The following is a 17,202-nucleotide window of genomic DNA, read 5'->3' as shown; positions in this document are numbered from 1 at the left end:
TCGTCACTTAGCTCCTTTAGGCGACGGAAGAGGAGAACTCCGATTAGCAACACTTTCTTATCCTAGTGAAGGCACAAGTATATCAGAGCTCTCGGACCGTCATCTAACACCCGGTCAGAAACAGACGAACTCCGATCGGAAACAGTATCTTCTCCTAGCGTAGAAGCTAGTACCACAGTGACGGAATCACCGGTTCTGCGAAGGTCTAGCGGAGAACATAAAACGCCAAAATTTTTAGATGATTACATTTTTTAGTGAGGGAGAATGTTATAGACCTTCTTTATTATACATAGACAGTATAGACAAGTAAAAGAAAACATTAATGTCATTTGTCAAGTATATAATAGTAGTTTAAATTTTGCTAATTAAAACCTATATATATAAATTGTAAAGGTTTTATCATTTCATGTACCATGTGTACCCTAGCTATACTGTGGTTATAAAAAGATATTGTGAAAAAATCTACTACTATTAACCCTATTCTATGAAACAGACGTTTAAAAACATAGATAATGAATAGTTTAAAAGTGATACTTACCCAAAATAATTTTACTAACCAATTATTTAATCAAAATGAAAACCTACGAAAAATATTTTCCTGCGACACGAAACACTTAATCATCCGCCATCTGCTTAAATATCAAATTGGACAAGAGGAGCCACTTTAGAAAGTATAACATGGTTATAACGTATCATAGACAACCAATGTTGCCACACTAAAACCATATAGTGTTCACAGAAGCTCTGTAAACCCAGTGTATCTAGTCTCCCGTAAGGATCAAGTGTCCCCAGCCTCCCCTATTATTAACCATCTTCACCTACATATAAACACATGTCAAAATACTATGGATTATATCAATACGGGTGTAGACATTTTTTAGAAACCTACTTTAATTGATAGTAATTCATCTGCAGAAACGTATAAAAAATTGAATACATTTAAAACCTTATTTTTGATATAATCGTAATTACACTATTTATTTTAATTTTGAATTTTACCGCTGAAACTCGTATAAGCTGTCATGGCGTGCGGATGACGTCAGACAACCCGACAGATCGTAGCGCATCTGTTCGACAGTTACCTACAACTAGAACACTATTGACAACGAAACGTCAGTATGCTTAGTAGAGATGTTAAAAAGTAATCTATTTTCATTTCAATCCATTATTATTGTTATAATCGATTTTTACAGTAATATTAAACGATTTTTTATAAATCGATTATATAAATTACGTGTTTAATTCTATTTTTAGAAACAATTTGTATCTATGCAACGGATGAATGGTCGAATTAACTTCATACGTATAAGTTGATCAAACAAAAACGGTGTAATTTATAGAATAGATTAATAAAAAATCTATTAATATTACTGTAAAAATCGATTATAAGAATATAATAATCGAATAAAACAACAATCGATTATTTTTTAACATCTCTAATACTTAATGGATACTGGCGTCATCACATGTTTGGGATCACATGACAACGAGCGAAAAACTTAGTTTTTTTATTTCATTATTTTAAATACAACTTAAGTGTACATGACTTAAAAGTATGATTTTATGAGGTTTTTATCTACAGAATGATAAGAAAACATGTAATTTGTATTGATTATTAATCAGTGTTTACGCCCCTATTCTAATCTATCATTATTTTTTTCTAAAGTCACATTTATTACTCATAAAAACATAATTTATGATTTATTATTATTTATTTCTTTTATCTTTAGAATATTACAATAAAGACATACTCATTATTATGGTATAATGACAGATATTGTTCATGTCGATAATTAGCATCGAATCTATTCGCACCAAACTGCTAGTCCGCTATCAAGTTGTTGCAAGCAGGTGTAGTCATACAATTTGCTATGGCGACGCAATTCATTTCTATATTCACACTTACTCAGAGCGGTTTTATGCGAACTATATAGTAGAAGATCCGAAGCTAAATCGAACTGGACCGAGCTGATAATAGAATGAAACTCATTTTATAACGAAATTAGTACATTGGGTAATACATTAAAAATGGGTTTGCTAAAAGAATCCTGGACAGGATAATTTTAATTATTTTTTGAAAAATTAATTTTCATTTTGCAGACAACCCTATATCAACGTGTTCACAATAAAACAGCGCTTCTACTGATATAAAATTTTATCTATTATCATCATGAGTGAAAGTAGTTGCCAGCGAAATACCTGTTTATACCTGACAACCCAGTAGTTCGTCCACGTAAATAATAGGCAACCCAAAGCCTGCACATTCTGTATGTTTTTAAAATTCACTCAGAATAGAATTTTCTTATTATCTTGATGTTGCAAAATTTAATTTTCAATTAAATTTTAATTTTTCAAAAAATAATTAAAATTATCCTGTCCAGGATTTTTTTAGCAAACCCATTTTTAATTTATTACCCAATGTACTAATTTCATTATAAAATGAGTTTCATTCTATTATCAGCTCGGTCCAGTTCGATTTAGCTTCGGATCTTAGACCAATAACAGCGATAGGTATTTCGGAAGTAAGTCGTTTCAGTACTTATTTATTATTATTTCATTAAATCTGTATCATCATTAAATTTAGACTCAAAATATATTATTTTTTATTATTTGTGAAAATATTAATGTATATGATGATATTTTTTGTTTGTACGGCAAATAAATATACGCATTTTTACACGCTTTTTATTAGCTTCACCTGTATGTTTGTATGTTTGTTTGTATGTTTGTTTGTATGTTTGTAACCGACTTCTTTGGGCGCGATTTAGACCCACTTTAAACGGCCAGATTTCGTTCAAACTTTGTAGATTTATTTCACAATTATACTATTTACTGTTCCTTAATTGATTCCTAGATTCATTTAGATTTTCTACTTTTTAGTTAATTTTATCATAAAAGCGTGTTTTTTAGTTTTTTGAACTATATTTATTTTAAATATATTCTAGCCACTACAAAGTTACATAATTCTACCTTTATATGCAGATTTTTCTACTTACAACTTACTAAAGTTTTTATTTTCTGTATTAGTTTATACATTCATCCAACTATATATATGTATACAAAACATTGTATCAATTACATTTCAAAAATTGGCGGCTCTCCAAAAATGTCTCATCACTAATATGAGTTGTGTAAGAGATAAAAGCGATAACCAAAAGACCATGTGAATTGGGATCATGCCTGTTTTCTTATTATTCTATTACTTCACCTATTTATTAATGTAAGCGTCACATTTACCTATTATTACTGATACTATTATTACTGACTGTGTAGGGATTGGAAAATGCGTAGGAGATTAAATAAAAGTCTAATTCCGGGACATTTTTTATTTCTAATGTGGTACATTATTGTTACAATTACGAAGCAGTTTTTTCAAACTTTCAAAATTGAATTTCTTACACATAAAGTAGACACTTAATCTTATGGAAATCCGATACATAAATCACACTTGTAAAGACAAAAAATTCTGGAACGTTACAATAACACCTAATACTAACACCAATAAATTGAAAACTGTTTCGTTCAAATCAATTTGCTCCTGCATTAATAATAGGAGACATTTAAAATACTTACTTTAAAAATACTTGAGTTAAATCTTAACGGTCATTTTATACGTCGACTACAATAGTATGCTCATATATTTATCGATATTTTAAGTCTATCGAATTGCAAATTAATTTAAAAACAGTTAATAAACTTAGCACAATCGTATAAAGAAACGTTGAAGCCTTCTATTACGTTTTTAGGATGCTCACAAGCTTATAAAGTTTATAAAATGAATATTTATAATAATGGAATTAATTAAGTAATGAGTAAAATATTTTTCTCGAAATTAGGCCAGAAACAGTATCTCACATAGCAGAGGCAATATGAGAATGTTTTATAATAGGCCGGAAAACAGTGAACCAGACGATATAAACAAAGTGTAATACAAGAACGATTTAAGTACCAGAGGCGTATTCTTTCAACGACCGTACCACTTCGATATTTTATAGACACTGAAATCGTTTTAATTAGGAAACACTAGTCCCATTATTTTTTATTCTTAATATACGTATATTTACATTTTTAAACCTACAAATATTTTTCGCGCCTTCCAATTTAGTCGTCGTCCGAGGAATCATCAGAGAGGCCATAGCGGATGTAGTCCTCGCCCTCATTATAGTGACTGCCACTAAACTCTCCGCTGAAATGTGGGTGTTCTTCTCTATCTAATTCATTTTTTACATCGGCAATCAAGGGTGCCGGTCGAGTTAACCTCATCGCGTCTCTGTCCACTGGTACCAGTGTTATAGTGGATCCGATCAACCTCAGCACGGCATATCCAGACCGTATATCTCTCACCGCTCCCTCGATGACTGCGCGGGCTTCAGCGCGAGTGCGGCCCGGAGCTAACTGGCGGTCCCGGATTATTGGGTAATAATTCACGGCTCTTTCGGATCGGGAAATTATCATTCTGCCGGACGTATCGGTCCCCATATTGCGACGGATGTGAATAGATTTTTCAATATATACCTCGATGTCCACTTCGGGCTCAATAGTATATTCGACGACCCCTCGGAAGAGGTCCTTGTCATCTGTATGGTCATCGCTGTCTGTATCGCTATCGCTATCTGTTTCGGTAGTGTCGGCGGCGGGTGCTACATATTTGTTGTTCTTTGTATCCATAGAACTCCCGTCGGCACTTGCCATTGGAGTCGTTTCTGTTGGAAAATTGCCAGTATTTTCTCCTTTACATGCTGTTTTTGTTTCATCCACATCCTTTTCATCAATATCGTTTTCTTTATCCGAACTCTCATCATTAGAAAACGATGAGAAATTAGATTTTTCTGTTTTGTGTGTCTCTGTGTCGCTGCTACTTTCCTCATCGTCTTCTTCTCCTGGGTTTTCATTACGATTTTTATCGCATACGAAGCGCTCTTTTGAGTAGACCATCTCTGGATATGAATGTTTTGCATTGTTCTTTTTTGGAATGTCTTCAGCGTTCAAAGATCTTTCAAACTGAGCAACCAGCTGTGTGAGCACAGCTTTAAGACGATCAAAACTTTCCCGTTCGGCGGCAATATCTATATTGCCTTCTAGGCATTTACCCTCCGGGCAGTTTTGCATGTTTTGGAACCGCCCCTTCTCGGCTATCAAAATCGTTAATTCCGGGTCGTTCTGCAGGGCATCCGTAAGAGCCCGGCCCTCCACTGTGTAGAGGAAAGCTGACGGAATCACAACATCAACAGTATCTTTGCCGTCGTTGGACATCGCGAACACCGCTGAGGTATCAGCGCTAGTGTGGGGTGTATTGTCTATTATGATAGCAAGGCGAATGTTAGCCAGTTGCATGTAGCGGACCTTTTGCGTAAAAGTGCACTTGCCCCTATAGGCAATACCCATTTTACCCGCAACCTCTTCCTTATTAGTGATTTCAGAGCACGCGTCCTGTGGTTGGACGAGGGCAACGGTACCTTCGTAGCTGGTTTCCCCTGTAATTTCTTTTCCGAAGTGTGCGGGTCCAGCAGTGTATACGACATCATTGAACTTGATGCCAATCAGTTGAACTCCGTTGTCGGCGTCGCTGAGACTGTTCCATCGGGACATCTCCCTCATGAACGTGAGTCCCTCGGCAGCATCGTTGGGGGACCGGGCCTAGAATCGCAACAGATTTTAGTAAAATAAATATATTATCTCATAAATAACGTAAATCATTTTGAATCGATTAGTTTAAAAGTAAATTGTTTCCTAGATGATACTTTTGAACTATTCTTTATTTTGCCATTTGGTAAAAATAAACTTTTAGCAAGTGAAAAGTATTGGACAATGAGTATACTACTAAGAGGATTCGATCCAGGCATTAACTGTAGATTATTCCCAAAATTCCGAGAACAGAAATTGCAGTTAAGTCCAAGGGGGTAGCGCCGCATCTGTGCCGACCTCAGGTAGGAACCTAATCCTATCTGAGGTGGATTGCACCAGTAGCAGGGGCCGCTTACCATCGGATGGCGCGCTCGTCTGTCAGCTACAGCATGAAAAAAAATCCCTCACCGTGGACGTAGTGTAGAGTAGTTGTACGCGTCCGTCGGCGAGCGTGAGCACGGAGATGCCCATGTCGGCGAGCGCGTGCAGCTGGCGCGGGTCGCCGAGCGGGCGCAGGCGCGCGGCCGGCCGCGCCGCACTCGCGCCCACCAGCTGCCGCATCGGCGCGCGGTACTTGCTCAGCTCCGCCGACGACGACGACGGACACGTCCTGCTGGATAACGCACAGTTATTGTAACTGACAATTTGTAAGTGCCGCCGTTGGCCTATACAAAATAAATCTGAAGGTGCTAGAACCCTTTGCGGTTAGACTCCGGCGGCACCACAACCTTTCCTATTTCTACCTAATAACAGCAGTGTTAGGCGCTGCTGTTTTCCTATTTGAAGGGTGTGGTAAGGAAGACAGACTTTTCGAGGCGTTCCAGCTTAGTCCTCAGGGGTAGCGGCGCATCTGTGGCCGACCTCAGGTAGGAATATCTAATCCTATCTGGGGTTGATTACAGATGTCCATGGGCGACAGTAGCCACTTACCATCAGGTGGACTGCATGCTCGTCTGCTACTCTTATGTTACAAAAAATATATTCATTTCATTTCAATTGGTTATCGACTGACGCCCGTTGCTGATGATTAACCTTCAAGAAATTTTGTCCGAAATAGTAATGATCAATTTTTACCAATCTAGTTTGTCAAATTTTTAACTATTTATGATGTGTTTAACCAAATTCGAATTTGAACAACTCTTTGTCTATCTTAATTGTCTAATTTTGAAAAGTGGACAAAAACTGGTCAAAATTGATTATTGCAAAACAGGCATCACTGGAACAAGTTCTGTTAAAGTTGGTTATAAATGTCCATGAGTGGCAGTGGCCATCAAGTGCACTGCATGCTCGCTTGCTACTTTCATCTTTAAAAAATAAACAGTAGCATGAGTATTAGTATACTTATAATTACTCAGAATAAATTCCTCAAAATCAACTTTAGAATAAGTTCTGTTAAGAATCTTTGATTCCCCAATATATTCAATGCATTTGTAGCTGTTGAACCGAGCATCCAACTGTATTGAGCATTCAACTGGTAACCCTACTCAAATGTAACTTTATGCTGAATAATTTGAAAGAACAAGCACTAACTTCTTAGTTTTGTCTTCATCATCGTCATCGAGCACGACAATGCGTGCAGATGAGTTGCGGCTGCCGTGGCCGAGCGAGAGCGGCAAGAAGTGCGCCTCGGTGGTCATTATGTATCTTTGTAAATTGACCGGCAGGTCCTCATCCTTGCTGAACAGCATGAAGAGATATTTGAAAGTCTCAGCAAGCACGAAGGAATCCATGCGGTCCTCGTGGGCCCTTGTCCTGACGTCGTTGACCGCAGCGTAGCCGCACGACACGCGGGCGTACTGTTGCAATGCCCTCAAGATGTACCTGCCGACGCGCAGGTAGTAGGGGTCGCCGGTCGCGCGATGCAAAAAGTATGTCGACTCCAAGAACTCCGGACGCAGCGGGTGTTGGCCCCAATGGACCTATTGACAGTTATTATTTCACTCACAATAAAGTTTTATATGAGAATACCAAATGCAAATCAATATTTTTCACTATTTATGTTATGTACTTCAACTAAAAGCTCATATGTTATATGTATATTTCTTATGTGCGTGTGTATGCCACTGAACTCCTCCTAAACTACTGAGTCCAGTAGTTTAGGAGGAGTTCAGTGACATACATTAGTACAGTAGTTAATCAGTCGATTTTGATGAAATTTGTTGTGTGTGTTCAAGGGGACTTGAGAATGGTTTAGATTCACAATTTAGTTCGTGGGAAAAGGTTATTTTTGATTAATTTTTAATTCGTTATAGAATCGGAAACTATGCATTTGATCAAGTGATGATCTTTAGCAAAGTTGTTGTCCAAGAGCCCATGAGGGTTTGGGAGTTGGTAAGACCAATTTTCGATGGCACCACTGTCATTCCAATGCAGGTAAGAATTTTCCGTTTTATGTATGTCATATTATTTCTTTAAAATGCGGGCGAAGCCGCGGGCACCACTAGTATGTTATAAAACGTGTGAGTGTTACGTGCACTTACGTATATTTGGGGGAGTGAGCATGTGTATGTTTGTCGATTTATGTGCCTCTCCTCTTTCTTCGACTTCTCTATGAGAGTGTTATGTTTTTTGTATACAGTATGTATCTATGTATGTGTAATAGATATGCAGTATTTGTGTGATCTTCTAAACGCTATAATACCCTTAGAATAAATGAGAGCGACGAACCTGGAAGTCCGATGTGAACGCTTCCGGGATGAAGGTGTGGCGCTGCATCACCTGGTACAGCATCTCGTGAATCTCGACCGCCGGACGCAGGTCACCCATCATCACTTGGACTCCCGGCCAGAAGGCCAACAGCGCGTCCATGAAATTTCGGGACTGCAAGTGAGGGCTGTTGACAATTTTAAAAGCATTAGGACTATCCCTAAACTGACACGTCGGAAACATACAATCGCGTTGACGCACAGCAGGTGACCAAATAAAATGTCAACATATGCAAGAGCGATTGTCGATGAGGAGGAATACCTACATCTATTTAAAGTAACACAAATATTGAACTAGCGCGACGGACTGTTACATAACGCGAATGGGAAAATCGGGTTTTAACGGCTTCCCCTTGTCCCGGGGTCGCCAATAAGTGAAAGATTCCTCACCGATGCATATATACGGCTAACATGAGTGGCCCTCGGCTGATATACTTCTTAATCGCATTGTAATGACGATTAAACCGCCTCAAGTACTTGGCATCGCCGAGTAAAATATACGCTTTTAAACAGTACTCGTAGTAGGAGTCTATTCCAGCGCCCACACCAGAATCCTTGCGAACCCAGTCTCCAGAATGCACGTCGATTGTGGTTCCCATCAGCTCCGTAGTTCTGGATGAAAAGGACAATGGTCAAACCGACTGCGTATCCCTTACTCGACCTACGTGAATGAAATGGTTCTGAAGCTAGCGACTTTTTGACTTTAATATCTACAAGTTATTTTAGTTTAAGCGAGTAGATATTGTTTAATCCTGAACTTAGTTTAGATCTTAGTATTTTTTATTTTGTTTCGTAATGTAATTTCACCTTGTCCTTATTTTTTTTAAATATCTAACAACGCCACACAGGCAGCGCGGATGTAAGGGAAGATTTCGAAACAATATTAAAACATAAGTTTTTGTGTTCACTTTTCTTTATTATGATTATAATTTTTATTTAGTGTTATAATCAAATAATTTTCGAAATCCACCAACATATATTGTTTAAGCTTTAACTGCAAAGAAAAGAAAGTGTGAAACAATTATACGTTTCTAATATATCAAAGCTTTAAGCAAAATAACAACAGCAAAACTAAACATATCTAACACAACTAAGTATATCTATCACAACATCAATATTTTCAAAAGTTATTGACGCCGAATCGATTGGACATTGAAAAGTTATCATTATTCATAGTATAAAAGCTTCAAGTACGTCAATTCAATTCAGCGTCAATACATGCGATGATTCTAAAGGGTAAGAGATGAAGTGATAGTGGTATTGGGTATCCACAGAGACTACACAATGGTTAATGTGGGGTTTAGCTAACAATGACTATGGGGGTATAATGAAGGCTAAGCGTACCTATGGCGGGTATTCCAAAGCCTATCCATTGCTCTGGCTGCCTTCAGCTCGTAGATCGGGTTTCCGGTCAAGCGAGACAGAGCCGCGAACTCTAATATTATTGTCCCTGCACAGGCGGTACATGTCTCACGATTGTGAGACAGCCCATGCATTCCGTGGTGGAGGTTAATCTGCAAAGCGGCATCGTGGTAACGAAATGTTCAAATTATCGCTGCTACATTTGCATGAGGTGTGTGGTTGCTATTTCGATACCAGCATGGTTACAATCGTATATGCGAACCAGTTCTGTAATGTTTAACTTTGTTTGTAATCTTGTCGATGTTATGAATCAAATTGCAAAAAGCTTTTCAAGCTTGCTTGCAACTCAAGTTGGCCTCGGCGTGATCCTTGACGAATTCTAAATACTTAGCGTTATTACCTATGTATGTAAAAATATCTATTGTAAAAATATCAGACAAGACTTCTAAAAAATCTATCTAAAAATGTAACTAATGGCGATAGTAAATATATGGACTCTTGACGAATTCTAAATGTACTTTAGTATGTACCTATGTCTGTATACAAAGTTACGCTGCGAGTGCCTAAATTTCACCTGCACTCGTTAACTCATGCGAAGCGTTCTATCAAAATCGATCTAAAGTTTCCTATATGAAACCTAAGTATTGTTTCGCCTACCAATCTCGATTCTGGGTCAGCTCTGATAGGTATGGGTTGTGTACTAAAATTGGTAAAGAAGGCTTCCAACTTACGCGTCCATGTGGAATGCCGGTGGTGGTGTTAAAGGCTGGTAGCAGCCTCCTGCCGAGGTCTTCTGCCATTGCGAGGAGCTCGTTGTCGTACCAGCTGAGAGCCGGCACGGAATCGCGCAACTCGGTTGTAAGAACATGGGCTGATAGAAGCCCGCTATTGCCAATAAAGTTGGTTTAGTTAAATTTTCATTTTGAACAAACTACTAAATTTTATGGGAATAGTTGAAATCCAAGAAGTTTTTTAAAGCAGTAGCTTATTTGTTAATAACTCTGCTTCCCTTTTAATGGGCATATTAGAAATTAATTATCACTTGCTTAAATGGTGAAGGAAATCTTGAAAGAAACCGTGTGGGTTTCCTTAACTATAAAATAATTTTAAAGGTGGTAGAACCCTTTGTGGTTCGACTCCGGCGGCACCACCGCCACACCTATTTCTGCCTACTAACATCAGTGTTAAGCGCTGCTGTGTTCCGTTTTGAAGGGTGTGGTAAGGGAGACATACTTTTCCGAGGCATTCCAGCTTAGTCCTCAGGGGTAGCAGCGCATCTGTGGCCGACCTCAGGTATATCTAATCCTATCTGGGGTTGATTACAGATGTCCATGGGCGGCAGTAGCCACTTACCATCAGGTGGACTGCATGCTCGTCTGCTACTTCTATATTAAAAAAAAAAATTCTTAAACAAAATCTCAAGGTTATATGAAGTCTACCAATCCGCACTTGTCCCATCCCTTTCTGCCTAATAACAGCAGAATCTGTCGCTGCTACATCCTGATATACAAAGTGTCATAAAGGAGAGACTCTTATATCATGTGTTTCTTCTTAGTCCTCAGGGATACACTTTGCGTGCGTGTTCGTTTATTACAGCAGTAAAAACTATTCAAGTTGCAACTCACCCAAGCATGCGAATATTCGTCTCGAAGACCGAAACGACCACATCGGTGTCGAAGCGCACGTGGTTTATGACATAACGGATCGCCCGGTTGAACTCGTGGAAGTCGCCAAGCAACACAAGCGTGTCGAGGCTGTCCACGAGCGTGAGGGAGTAGCTGCAACAATAACTCATTTGAATGAAAGTCGCCCGAAGAGTTATAAACGGGGTCGTCATATTGTACAATTAAATACAATTAGGTAGATATAGTTTGATAGACAGTTGTATTTTGTAAGTACACTCTTAGTATAAGGATGACTATCTTCTATCACGTATGAATAAAGAAGATCGGCGTAATTTTTTTACAAATCTCATTTTTATCGTTTAAACTGCATGTCAGTACAAGTAGTAGTACATTATTTAGAAACAGCGTTAACATGTTAAGTATTAGTACACTAGCGCAGGCGCTGCGAGTCTTGTTCAATAGATATTGGAAACTGTTTATTTATAGCCAGGTACCCTAGATAGGTGCATTGAATTGATAAACTAGGGCATGCCGCATGCGCCTTGACGTTCCGCCCGGGCTCCTCGCTAAAAAGCGCCCCCAGATATCAAAGAAAACTACCGAATGCTAGTTTTTATTAATAATACTCAAATGATTTATAGTCTACAAAATAAATAAGTATAAAGTAGTTATAACATTATTAAGAAACAGCGCATAAAATCTCACGTGATATGTTTAAGTATTAGTACCCTTCCGCAGGCGCTCTGAAAGTATTGTTCAGGAACTGGTTATTTAAGTCCAAGGACCCTAGATAGGTGCACTGAATCGATAAACTAGGGCATGCCGCATGTGCGCGGCGCACCACCCGCGCGCCTCGCTAAAAAGCGCCCCCAGATGACAGCGAAAAATACTAACTGGTTTATTAATAATTCAGGTGGCGAGTAAAAAAATCAATATTGGTACTGCGATTTTTTTTTTGATAATAATCGTCAGTGGTAACCATCAATCTCTATGGCCAACCAAAAGTGGGATTCCAATCCTATTTGGGGTTGAATACGAAATGTCCACGGACAACTGTGACCACTTGTCATCAAGGCAACTGTGTTCATGTTTGCTTCTTCAATATCATTAAAAAATCAATATTACTTTGCATTTTAAGAAAAAAATCAGATAGCAGCAGGATCCCTTCAATTGTAATAGGAGTATTATAAAAAATATTCAAATTGATTGCAATCAATACTATAATTTTGAAATAAAACATACCTAGATATAATATCCACAGGTGATACAACGAAGACACTAACTATCAAAGTCTTTCAAATCTCTTCTCAATTCGATAACCAGGAAACTAGGTTAGGCTATGTTCAATTAAAAAAATAAGATTACACTTAATATCACTGTCAGCAAAGACAAAGGCACTAAGGCCTGAGATAACGCGACGCGCCTAGTCTAGACGACGGCTGACACAAGAACTAGGAATATTCCACGGCTATCATGTACACCAATCAATAGGACATGCGCAGTGCAGACCGGCACACTAGAGATGCAACTATCCAATCAAAACTCCGTTTACGCGCACTTCACGAACTGATAAGCGATATAGCCTTAAGGAAGATGTAGATAAGCCGTTTCATACTTTTCTTAAAATGAGAAAAGTTGCAAAAAAGTTACGAGATAAAGCAAGATCGCGGTAGCGGCCATTTAAATGAATTGCGGAATGAGATAGATCAGACACGCCATTTGCAAATCTAGGGCCGGCGAAACTAGAAAAAGCCATATTCCTTCTCGTAGAATTATACGTCAAAGACAACGTCTTTACCTCATTGTAAAGCACGTTATTATAAGTTTCAAAACAAATAACATTCAATGTACATAATCGATTCTGCTAAGGTCTGCTTGTGGCGAAAAACCGGCTGAATAATGGGATATAAAAGATTTTTTGCGAACAGCACCGTCATTTTACCAGGTATAAATAAACTATTTTTAAACTTTCTAAAATCACATAAGTGAATGCAAAATATATTTAATACATAATACAATCGTATAAATATTTACCAGCAACAGACGAGACGATCTTGTATCATTAAATATTTTGTATGTAAGGACTACTTACCTAACTATCTCAACAGCCACTTTTACAGGTTTGTCACTTGGACAAGGAATTAGTGGAGACGAACTGTCATTTTTTATACGGTTATTATAAATTATAACTTAATATTTTTATTAGGTCGAAGTAATTAATTTTAATTAACATAATAATAATTTATCAATGAAAGTAATGTGAAGACACAGTTTATTATAATGCAAATATAAGTTTAAAATTAAAATATAACCAAATACAAGTAATTTAATTAAAAAATCAACAAGCTGTTTACGCCGTTATCCAACGAAATATATTGCCGCCGACTAAAGAAATATGTAGTAAACCAACATTTATTTCAATTATTTTTACCCGAATGCCAAGGAAGGGTTATGTTTTTCGGGCGTATATTGTATGTTTGTCTTTATTTATTTGATCGGATCTAACAAACGGCTGGATGAATGTCGACAAGTAAGGTGTCATTATATTCGTCTCAATGACCCGAGTGTCCTTAGATAGGTGTTAGAAAAAAAATCAAAATGGCGGATTATTGGCGCGAAATAGTAATATTTCAAAAAAAGTTAACCAAACCTATGGAGTGGGGTATCAAAATAAAGGAAATTAAAAGGAGATTACACACATATTAATGATGTATACATATATATATATATAACACATTGAGGTTACTGTCTGACTAAATGCGTAAGTTGCTGCGCCAGACACCAACGTAAAGGGAAACCGCTGAACTTTAGCGTGCTGGAATTTGAAACATAGGTTCTTTATATAGCGTGAATGAGCACTACGAGGATAAAATAGGATAATATTGTTTGAACATTTGTTTTTGAAGCAGATACCTATTATGAAACTTTTATTTGGCTTTCTCGATAAAAATAATGAAACGCCTATTTCACTGTTTTGAAAATTCTACTTCAGCCTTTATAGTAGTAGTAGTAGTAGTAGTTTTAGCCAGTCGGGTTTTTGAGTTTTTAATTAAATTACTTGCTTACTTTGTAGTGACAGAAATCCGTTGTATATTTTTTCTTAAATTTAGATTTTTTTCCAACACCTATCTAAGGACATTTGGATATTTGAGACGAATATAATGACACCTTAACTGTCGAAATTCACCCAGCCGTATGTTAGATCCGAGGGAATAAAATGCAGTGCAGCTAAAGCCTTCTTATAAAGATACATACAAGATACGTGCAAAAAACATAACCCTTCCTAGGCAGTCGAGTAAAAATAAAAATACGGAATCAACAGGGTGCCATTAATTCCCTTGAATAAAGTGAGTTTATTGGAAAACAGTATTTTCGATGGACTTTTATTTTTTTCCCGTATCTTTTTGGCTATGTTAAGCAATCTTATTTTAGTGTATCGTTCGTCTATAGACTTTATTATAATAATTCTATGATTATTGCCGCGGCAGTTGGATGAAAAGACATCATAAAATATATTAAATAATAATTTACTTAATAATTTAATTTCACTCATTTACTATTTACTCATTGCCTAACCTTTTAGGTAATACGGGCATATGTTTAATTATTATACAAAACTATTTTTTTTATATAACAAAAAAAAGAAAAAAAAAACTAAATTAAATAAAAAAAATATAAAACAATAGCGTCTCCATTCAAGTTAGAACAGAGTCACCATGTTACCCAAACAAATCAAGTGGGCATGCAATAGTAAGAATTGTACGTTTAGTAACAGACTTTACAATTTAAATGGTTTATACATTCTGACCTAACCTAAAAGCGCACCCAAATGTCTATTTGGGTGCTCTTTTCGTCGCGGCATTTTTTTGTCGCTGATTGTGTATCTAGTTCTTATTAGTGATCGAAGGTTATCGTCATGTAACTGGAACAAATACAAGCTGCAAATGAAAGCAGAAAATGATTTCCAGTTACTCGCATCTGATACATATAACAATATCCATTTTAAGTATTATAATAATATTTTTGTATTTAATTTACTCTTCATTATCTCGCCTTTTCATAAGATTCCTATAGCATGTAGTTATATGCATGTGGTTATACAACAGGCAGTTATAAACACTTAATAATTATTTTCGCTTCGTCTTAACCCCGTTAGATGGCACTGCTGTTGATGTCTTTTATTTTTGTGGCAGGACAAATTCTGTCCAGGCACTGGCGGACTAAGGTCATCGGAGGCCCGAGGCAGAAATTTTCAATAAGGATTTAAAGTTATGGAAGACCCTAGTGTGAAAAGTTGACATGATTTTACAAAATTACAAATGTCTCATGCACCTATTTGCCGACCCCCCAGGACCGGTGGACCGGGGCGAACTTTACACCCTCCCTCCCTCTTAGTCCGTTAGGGTGTCCATGCCTTAAGCTCTTATTATATGATATTAATTTACGAAATCAATCGACGCAATGCGGGTTACGACATGCGCAATGCAACCGTACCCCTCCCGACTCCCAGATTTATGTCCTACACTGATGTACTGCCGATATAAGCATATATTCTTATTATTACTATTCACGTTTTCAATTGACTTTCAACTTTTGGACCTAGGGTCTCTTATTGAATCATGATTATTTAGCATTCGATCGCTGCAACTAGCTTCCATAATGGACTAATGTTCATTATTAATACTCAATCTATCCGACGTTTTTTCTTGTCTCCTAATGTTTTTAATTTGTAAGTGCTGTCAACTACTTTGACAAATTGACTTTTGATATATATTAATTATTAATAAATATGAGTGCCCTAGCATAGCGAAGAAGATAACCATAAACATGTAAGTTTATGATAAGTGTACGACGAGAAAACAATAAGATTGCATGTGACATGTTTGAGTTGTATGGACCATATGACTATAAAGTTACTTTTGTTTTCATCTGAAAACCCATCAAATTTTTAATACAGTAGTTTATGTTTCAAGGTAACCCATATTGAACTCAGACGTCAAACAGCTCATAAGCAACAGATAACTAACATGCTTCTAGCATTTGTCAAAAGATAGGTAGTTGACAAATAAAACTTGGAACAAAACAGATGAACATACAAATGTAAATATTCTGAAAACATTCTGAAATCATAGCCTTTGTATAATAGTGCATTGATTGATTGGAGACCTAGGACATGCGCAGCGCAGCGCGACCCGGCCGGATGCAGACATAGGAGGAGCTAGGGAGGCAGGGAGACAGGGAGGTTGGGAGAAATTTACTAGGGAAGGAGAGGGGGACTTGGAAAGGCGTTTCAATAATTATTGATACTAATAATTTCAAGTCTTGACTCAATATGATTTTTTAAATGTTAAAGAAATAATTGATTATTTGAGTTTGAACTCATGCAATAGAAAACAAGACACAGTCATCCGTTCAACAGATTTAATTTTTTACTACGAATACAATGGTTTAGCAGAATGGACTTTTTTATAAAATAGTTAAAAAAATATCCAATAAACAGCTCATATATATTAAGATTTAGCAATTTAGATTAGAATTTTTAGTTTTCATGCCAACTGACTTACTCGTAGATCTATTTTAATTAGTAACTGGTTTATTTTGATACTCGTGTATACGTACCCATAGGAAGCAGACCATAGAAGTAGATGTCTTGATTCACAAAAACTTTTAGGTGCAATAATAAATATGTGTAATGTTAAGTATGACTCAAAGAGCACGATTGTCAAATAGACACCATTCTAATAGCTTCATAAAGAAAAATAAGACACTAATCAGGACGAACAATTTTCCTAAAATAGGAATAAGCAGCGTAATCATTTTAGCGGCGACTGTAACACTATTTCTTTACACGAATGCAGTTCTTAATTACTTATTAAATTCCTAAA

The 17,202-nt window shown here is 37.0% G+C and overlaps 1 protein-coding gene across 7 annotated transcripts in view; it reads right to left on the bottom strand.

Annotated features, from left to right (window-relative positions):
- Window positions 1-3,311: 3,311 nt before the first annotated feature.
- The window catches only part of Edem2 (ER degradation enhancer, mannosidase alpha-like 2), a 65,223-nt gene continuing 51,332 nt past the window's right edge, over window positions 3,312-17,202 (bottom strand). For 3 of the 7 annotated variants that reach the window (XM_073074390.1, XM_073074393.1, XM_073074395.1), the window contains 8 exons: window positions 11,318-11,470; window positions 10,424-10,577; window positions 9,675-9,844; window positions 8,721-8,942; window positions 8,293-8,458; window positions 7,156-7,544; window positions 6,034-6,238; window positions 3,312-5,637 (listed from right to left, as the gene is read on the bottom strand). In XM_073074390.1, coding sequence (XP_072930491.1) covers window positions 4,102-5,637; window positions 6,034-6,238; window positions 7,156-7,544; window positions 8,293-8,458; window positions 8,721-8,942; window positions 9,675-9,844; window positions 10,424-10,577; window positions 11,318-11,470 — 2,995 coding nt within the window. In that variant the 3' untranslated portion in view covers window positions 3,312-4,101. The remainder of the gene's footprint in view (window positions 5,638-6,033; window positions 6,239-7,155; window positions 7,545-8,292; window positions 8,459-8,720; window positions 8,943-9,674; window positions 9,845-10,423; window positions 10,578-11,317; window positions 11,471-17,202) is intronic. The other 4 variants (XM_073074392.1, XM_073074396.1, XM_073074398.1 and 1 more) reach the window with 4 other exon arrangements.

Source organism: Epargyreus clarus, unplaced genomic scaffold (genome assembly GCF_041222505.1).
Source record: "Epargyreus clarus isolate Ecla_fem2 unplaced genomic scaffold, WU_Ecla_fem_2.2 ptg000007l, whole genome shotgun sequence".
Lineage (NCBI taxonomy): Eukaryota > Metazoa > Arthropoda > Insecta > Lepidoptera > Hesperiidae > Epargyreus > Epargyreus clarus.
This window is presented reverse-complemented; position numbering and strand designations above follow the sequence as displayed.